General features: G+C 52.9%; 1 protein-coding gene across 4 annotated transcripts in view; it reads left to right on the top strand.

Annotated features, from left to right (window-relative positions):
- The window catches only part of RASAL1 (RAS protein activator like 1), a 35,769-nt gene extending 28,959 nt beyond the window's left edge, over positions 1–6,810 (top strand). For 3 of the 4 annotated variants that reach the window (XM_074402197.1, XM_003932230.4, XM_074402196.1), the window contains 6 exons: positions 260–432; positions 1,918–2,055; positions 2,135–2,270; positions 3,989–4,109; positions 5,385–5,437; positions 6,025–6,810. In XM_074402197.1, coding sequence (XP_074258298.1) covers positions 260–432; positions 1,918–2,055; positions 2,135–2,270; positions 3,989–4,109; positions 5,385–5,437; positions 6,025–6,164 — 761 coding nt within the window. In that variant the 3' untranslated portion in view covers positions 6,165–6,810. Of the gene's footprint in view, positions 1–259; positions 433–1,917; positions 2,056–2,134; positions 2,271–2,631; positions 2,720–3,988; positions 4,110–5,384; positions 5,438–6,024 lie in introns of those variants that run through there. The other variant, XR_012518337.1, reaches the window with a different exon arrangement.
- The last annotated feature ends 1,246 nt before the right edge of the window (positions 6,811–8,056 follow it).

Genomic DNA, 8,056 nt, shown 5'->3' on the forward strand with positions numbered 1-8,056 from the left:
ACATGGTGAAACTCCACCTGCACACTGTCTGCAGATTTCTCTGGTTGGAGAGGTCTTCAGGGGCTACTCTGACCACCTCCTCCTCCCGGCTTCCATGATTGCATTCCCTATTGAGGGAGTGGAGTCGGAAGTCACCCCCCCTCTAAGGGAGCAGAGAACCGTGTCCATCCGTTGAGGCCCTCCCTGGGCATGCTAGTGGAGCAGGGTGAGCCTGGAGAGGGCAGGCTTACTGTCCACTGTCTCTTCTGCCATTTCCTAGGGGCTGCTGTCCCAGCCAGGGTCCTGGTCCCGCCCTCAGCGATTGTTCGAGAAGGCTATCTGCTGAAGCGCAAGGAGGAGCCCGCCGGCCTGGCCACACGCTTCGCCTTCAAGAAGCGCTACGTCTGGCTCAGCGGGGAGACCCTCTCCTTCTCCAAGAGTCCTGAGTGGCAGGTGGGGTTCTAGTCCACTATGGAGGGGCTTTCACGGGTGGCCTTTTTCAGGGTCCTGCATCTTTGTACCCACCAGGATCTAGGGCACATGCTAGACAGACTGTAAATTTTGGATGTGTTCACTAGGAACATGCGCAGACATTCAGGCACATCCATCCAAGCATTCATTCACCCGTTCATTCATTCAGCAAATATTTACTGAGTGCCTACTATGTGCCAGTGTCCTAGGCACTGGAGAGACAGGAGTGAACAAGACAGTTGAAAACCCTGTCCTCGTGGGGCTGGTGTTCCTGACTAGAATGCCCTGAGACCCGTGCTAGAATCTCCCGAATGGGGAGCTTTGTGCACAGCAAGTGGGTAGTCACAGCTAACACCGGGAAGGGAGCCCATGCTGACTCTCCGTTTTATCAGAACAGTGGAGATTCTAGGGGTCCACTCTCTGGGTTCTGATTTTGGGTCCACCTGATGAGTGACCTTGGAAGGGTCATCTATCTTCCTGTGCCTCAGTTTTCTCATTTGCAGGTTGGGGAGAATAATCGAACCAACCCCAGAAGTTTGCTGTGATCATTAAATAAGTTGATCAGTGTAAAGTGCTTAGAACTGCGTCCCAAGTGCCATAGAAGTGGTAGCTACTATTAGGAAGGAAACCGATGTGGTTGCCGAGAGGTCACTTAGAGAGGCGGCGGCGTGGTGGCTCAAGCCTGTAATCCCAGCTCTTTGGGAGGCTGAGGTGGGTGGATCACCTGGGGCCAGGAGTGTGAGACCAGCCTGGCCAACATGGTGAAACCCTGTCTCTACTAAAAATACAAAAATTAGCTGGGCGTGGTGGTGCATGCCTGTAATCCCAGCTACTCGGGAGGCTGAGGCAGGAGAATCGCTTGACCCTGGGAGGTGGAGGTAGCAGTGAGCCACCTCCATTTTTTTTTAAGTTGTAATTTTTTTATTGGAAAACAAATATACAACTTGGAATGGATTTGAGGCAAATTGTGCCATAAGCAGATTTTCTTTAAGTGGCTAAAACAAAGTTTAAAAAGCAAGTAACAATAAAAGAAAATGTTTCTGGTACAGGACCAGCAGTACAAAAAAATAGTGTACGAGCACCTGGATAATACACCCGTTTTGCAATAGTGCAACTTTTAAGTACATATTGTTGACGGTCCATAGTCCACGCAGAGTTACAACTCCACACTTCAACAACATGCTGACAGTTCCTAAAGAAAACTACTTTTAAAAAAGGCATAACCCACTCCAGCCTCGGTGGCAGAGGGAGATTCAGTCAATTAAAAAAAAAAAAAAAAAAAGGATAGGGCAGGACTCATGAACAGCCCACATGGATGGATGGCGGGGCACACACAGCACAGACTTACTGGGTGGAATGTCCCGCCTCTGGGAACTGACTTCACCTGCCGCACACAACCAGGCGGAAGCTGTCCCCACCCCGGCCCTAGCCCCCAGCCCGTCCCGCAGCGACAATCCTCTTCCCCAGACGCGCCACTCCATCCCGGTGTCGCACATCCGCGCCGTGGAGCGCGTGGACGAGGGCGCCTTCCAACTGCCCCACGTGATGCAGGTGGTGACGCAGGACGGCGCGGGGGCGCTGCACACCACCTACCTCCAGTGCAAGGTAAGGCCCCGCAGCGATGGGGAGCTGGGGCGTCCCTTGGTTCCCACCCCGCCCCCTGATCGCCTCCCACCCGCTGCAGAATGTGAACGAGCTCAACCAGTGGCTCTCGGCCTTGCGCAAAGCCAGCGCCCCCAACCCGGACAAGCTGGCCGCCTGCCACCCCGGTGCCTTCCGCAGCGCGCGCTGGACCTGCTGCCTCCAGGCTGAGCGCTCAGGTGAGGGGGCAGGGCGGACTGCAGACTTCGCCCTTCCCACCCGTCAATCAGCGGGTGTCCCACCTCCTCCCGGGCTGGCTGTGCAACTTTGGGCAAGTTACTCAACCTCTCTATGCCTCAGTCTCCTCAACTGTGAAATGGGGTTGATGACAGTGCCTAACTCATGGAATTGTGAGGCTTAAATGACTAGGTTTGCACAAAGCGCATAGGACGTTGCTTGGCCCATTCGGCATATTTTTAAAGTACTCACTAGGTGCCAGCATCCAGTGGTGCCCAGACATCACAGAGCTTGTTCTCAAGAAAGATGGATGCATAACTCCCAATTTTTTTTTTTGAGACAGAGTCTCACTCTGTCTTCCAGGCTGGACTGCAGTGGCCTCACTGAAACCTCCGCCTCCAGGCTTCAAGGGATTCTTCTGCCTCAGCCTCCTGAGTAGCTGGAATTACAGGTGTGTGCCACTGCACCCAGCTAATTTTTTTATATTTAGTAGAGACGGGGTGTCACCATGTTGGTCAGGCTGGTCTCAGACTCCTGACCTCAGGTGATCCACCCGCCTCAGCCTCCCAAAGTGCTGGGATTACAGGTGTGAGCCACTGCGCCCAGCCTTTTGTTAACACAATGTTATAAGTACCAAGACGAGGCTTTTGAGAACTCCAAAGGATGTCTCTGACCCAGCCTCAGGATGGGGGCTCAAGGAGGGCTTCCTGGAGGAGATGCTGCTTAAATATGACCTGAGCAGAGTAGAAGTTAAGCAGCGATATTGGAGACAGAACTGGGAACTGGGGCTAAGGAAGTGTTGCAGGCATCACGAGCAAAGGCCTGGAGGTGGGACAAGGTGGGCTGACGGAGGGAAAAGGGTCTGTGTAGCTGGAGCCTGGAATGAGGGAGGAGTACCGGGAGAGACGAGGCTACTGCTGGAGTCTGGGGAGCAGCAGTGGGGCTGGATGGGAGTGGAGGATGTAAGATTTAAAGGAAGTAGTGGGTTTTTTTGTTTTTGTTTTTGAGACAGTCTCTATCTGTTGCCCAGGCAGGAGTGCAGTGGTACATTCATGGCTCACTGCAGCCTCGAACTCCTGGGCTCAAGCAGTCCTCTCACCTCAGCCTCCCAAGTAGCTGGGACCACAGACATGTGCCACTATGCAAGGTTAATTTTTTTTTTTTTTTTGAGACAGAGTCTCACTCTGTTGCCCAGGCGGGAGTGCAGTGGCACAATTTTAGCTCACTGCAACCTGTGCCTCCCAGGTTCAAGCAATTCTCCTGCCTCAGCCTCCCAAGTAGCTGACATTATAGACCTGTGCCACCAGGCCCAGCTAATTTTTGTGTTTTTAGTAGAGATGGGGTTCACCATGTTGGCCAGGCTAATCTCAAACTCCTGACCTCGGGTGATCCACCTGCCTTGGCCTCCCAAACTGCTGGGATTACAGGTGTGAGCCACCGCTCCAGGTCCAAGACTAATTTTTAAGTTATGTGTAGAGTCGAGGTCTCGCTATGTTGCCCAGGCTAGTCTTGAACTCTTGGGCTCAAGTGATCGATCCTCTCAACTCAGCTTCCAAAAGTGCTGGGATTTCAGGCATGAGCCACTATGTGTGGCCTAGAAGTAGTAGATTTGAGGAGGGATTTTTAGAGGCAGAAGGCGCAGGGCTTGGCAACTGCCTGGCTCCGGGGGCTTTTGGAAAGGGAGAGGGCCTTACTGATGAATGAAGCTGTGTCCCCTCAGCCGCCGGCTGCAGCCGTACACACTCGGCCGTCACCCTAGGGGACTGGAGTGACCCACTGGACCCTGATGCTGAGGCCCAGACGGTGTATCGGCAGCTGCTCCTGGGGCGGGACCAGCTCAGGTGGGTGCCCCCACCCATCCCATTTCACCTATGACCAGCCAGCCCAGCCCCCCACCATGGCCTTGCTGTGTTCATTTAGTCATCCTTTGAATGTGTGTTGGGGGATCTTCTCCGGGACCCTGGCCCAGGCCCAGGGTGGGAACTGGGTGTATCCACTGTCAGGGCTTGGGAAGCATCCTCAGTGGGAGGGGTTTCTCATGCAGAACTGGGTCTTGGGATCTTTTAATACCTGGGGCCCCAGAGACCCTGGCACAATTCACGTAAAATCTTGGCCCCTGCACTTGCTAAATCACCTTGGGTAGATCTCTTTCCCTTGCTGGTATGAGGATCACTGTCACTGTTACTTGGTGACAGAAATTTGTCCCAACTGATTGTAGAGTGGGTTCTGAAGCTGACCTGCCTGGGTTCAAATCCTGACCTAGCCACTTACCAGCTGCGTGATCTTTTTTTTAAAAAACTATTTATTTATTTATGAATTACTTATTAATTTAGATAGAGTCTAGCTCTGTTGCCCAGGCTGGAGTGCAGTGGCATGATCTCAGCTCACTGCAACCTCCGTCTCCCAGATTCAAGCGATTCTCCTGGTTCAGCCTCCCAAGTAGCTGGGATTACAGGTGTGCGCCACCATGCTCGGCTAGTTTTTGTATTTTTAGTAGAGACAGGGTTTCACCATGTTGGCCAGGCTAGTCTCGAACTCCTGACCTCAAGTGATCCACCAACCTCACCCTCTCCCTCCCAAAGTGTGGAGATTACAGGCATGAGCCACTGCACCCGGCCAGGCTGTGTGATCTTAAACAAGTTGCTTCACTTCTCTGTACTTCAGTTTCTTCATTTGGAAAAGGGGGATAATAATGGTAGGGATCTTGTGGGTTGTCCTGAGGATCAAAAGAACTAATACAGTTAGAGCACTTTGTAGGTGCCTGGGCACATAGCTTTCAATAAATGGTAATGATGATGATGATGATGCCGTGTGACCTTAGGCAAGTTACTTAACCTCTCTGTGTCTCAGTAATCATTTGTATAATAGAGCTAATAGTAAATACCTACTTCATATAAGTTTGTCATGATAATTAAATGAGTTAATACATGTAAAAGGTTTAGAATAGCATCTGGCACTCTAGAAATGTTTGCTGTGTAGATGATGATGATGATGATGATGATGGTAGAGGGTGATGGTGATGATTCAGCAAAATTAATTTCTCAGAGAATCTCTGGGGTAGAAAGCAGGATTGGGAATCAGGGACCAGACTTGACTTTCTCCTTCTCACCTTCCAGGCTGAAATTGCTGGAGGATTCCAACATGGATACAACTCTGGAAGCAGACACAGGTAAGGGCTCCTGTGCCATAGAAGGTAAAAAGCCGGGCACAGTGGCTCAGCCATGTAATCCCAGCACTTAGGGAGGCTGAGTTGGGCGGATCACTTGAGGTTGGGAGCTGGAGACCAGCCTGGCCGACATGGTGAAACCTTGTCTCTACTCAAAATGTAAAAATTAGCCAGGCGTGGTGGTGCACACCTATAATCCCAGCTCCTCCAGAGGCTGAGGCAGGAGAATTGCTTGAACCTGGAAGGTAGAGGTTGCAATGAGGCAAGATCATGCCATCGCACTCCAGACTAGGCGACATAGCGAGACTCTGTCTCAAAAAAAAAAAAAAAAAAAAAAAAAAAAAAGAAGCTGAGGGGTCAAGGAAGTCGCTTTGAACTGGCAGGCACTTCCCCACTGTCTGCCAAGGCCACCCCTGGGTCCTCTTGTTTCCAGTCTATCATCGGGCCATGGGGCTGTGTGGGGGCACTCTCAAGCATTTTAGGGCTCTCAGGGCACAAGGCACATCTGCAGCGTGAGAAGCCCGAGGGTCGGGGTTGCAGCAGCCTGCCCGGGACTGGCTGAGCCCCTGTGGCCTCTTGTCTCCTCCTAGGGGCCTGTCCTGAGGTCCTGGCCCGGCAGAGAGCAGCAGCTGCCCGCCTGCTGGAGGTGCTCGCAGACCTGGATCGTGCCCACGAGGAGTTCCAGCAGCAAGAGCGAGGGAAGGCGGCCCTGGGCCCCCTCGGCCCCTGAGGAAATGCCGGAGCCAACCTGGAAGGAGGAGCAAGGAGCCGGGAGGGCCCTCCTCAGCGCATCCTGCCCCAGAAGTCTCCTCGTTCATCTTTGATCCTGTGGTTTGGAGGCTCCCAGACACATGCCTAGTCCTGTGTGCCTAGAGTCCAGAACTCAGGGCATAGAAGCCCTTTGCCAGGGGCCAGCCTTGCACTGAGTAAACCTCGTTCTCTGGGTTGATTCAGACTGGAATGGATAGGATAAGGAACCCGACTTATTTGACTTGAGACTGAGGTCTCTGCTTCACCAAATTGGCCTCTACCCACACCAAGGAGGCCAGCCTGGCCCTAAGCTGCTGGATACAGCTGGACCTGAATTCCTGATGCCCATGTGATGTTGTTGCCCCAGATAGGCACTAAATGGGCTCACCCCTTCCTGTTTTTGTGTCTGCTAATCTCTATAACCTCACTGATTCTTCTGTACCCTGCCCTAGGCCTAGGACCCCAACCACAACCTTCCAGAATCGGTACCCCCAGGAAGGACCGAGGCTGGGTGGGGATCCAGTGTGCCACGCTCAGACCCTTGGAACCTGGGAAACCTTGGGCCAGGCTCTTTGTCTCTCTTTGAGTCTCAGATTACCCTGTATAAAAAAAGGAGGGACAGTCCAGATGTGTGGTTTTCAAACTGGATTGCAACGAGGTGGTCCAGGAGGGGTTTCTCTGGCTGTGGGCCAAAGACCACCCACTGGAATTTCTGCTAGAAATGCAGGTTTCTGAGGCCCAGCCAGCTACTGACTCAGAATCTGAGGGTATATGCAGGCAAGAATCAGGGTTGTTTAACAGGTTCCTTAGGTCATGTGAATGAACAGCGGCTTTGAGAACCACAGGCCTGGGGAGTGGGCCGTTTAATTTGATTTTGTTTTGAGAGCCGGGGGCCTCACTCTGTGCCTCAGGCTGCAGTACAGTGGCATGTTCACAGATCACAGCAGCCACAAACCCGTGCACCTCAATGATCCTCCCACGTCAGCCTCCAGAGTAGCTGCGACTACAGGTGCAAGCCACCACACCCGGCTAATTTTTAAATTTTTGTAGAGATGGGGGGGGGTCTCACTATGTTGCCCAGTCTGGTCTCAAAGTCCTGGAGTCAAATGAGCCTCCCACCTCGGCCTCCTTAGTTGCTGGGATGACAGATGTGAGCCGCGGTGCCTGGCTTGCAATTTCATATGCTAGGGTTTGGGTTGAGATTTTGTCTGAGAATGAACCACGGAGTACAAATGTTTGGGAACACATGACTGGCAGAACTGGAAGGGCCTCCAAGGACTCATTTCCGGTGTTATGTCACTAGGGGGTGGGACAGAAACCAAAGCCTTCCTGGCAGAGGATCAAGTGGACCAGGAAAGACACGGTGCTATCCCGACAGTGGCCAGCAGGGGTTGCCCGAAGCCGCAGCATCCACCAGAGCTGCAGGGGCGACCCAGCAGTTTGCAGAGGCTGATTTACGGCTTGTGCATCCTGGGGTCCATCCCTGTCTTTCCCTAGCTAGAACCTGATCCTCCTCTGCTTACGAGCTCTGAGATCCCGATGGGCTCATCACAGTGTCTCCCAGCTCCTCCGTATTCTCCCCAAGGCTCTCAGCTTTCGCCCTGAGTTCCTTGTTTCCTGTCATTGTGCCAGGGAGCAGATGTGTGCACTGCCTTGTGCTCTTGTGAAAGAGAAGGCTACTTTCACCTCTGCATTCTTGGAGACTAGGACTAGGAGATCTGCTGCGGCTCCACCGCCCTCACCCCTTCCAGCATTCGGCAATGGCCCTGAAGTTGCCATTCTCTTGCAAGCCATCACTCCCCAACAGGGCTGACTGTAGCCCCCAGGAACAGAGCCACCCACCCCTCTCTTGGCAGGAAAAGACCAGGCGAG

Source organism: Saimiri boliviensis, chromosome 7 (assembly GCF_048565385.1).
Source record: "Saimiri boliviensis isolate mSaiBol1 chromosome 7, mSaiBol1.pri, whole genome shotgun sequence".
NCBI classification, from domain to species: domain Eukaryota; kingdom Metazoa; phylum Chordata; class Mammalia; order Primates; family Cebidae; genus Saimiri; species Saimiri boliviensis.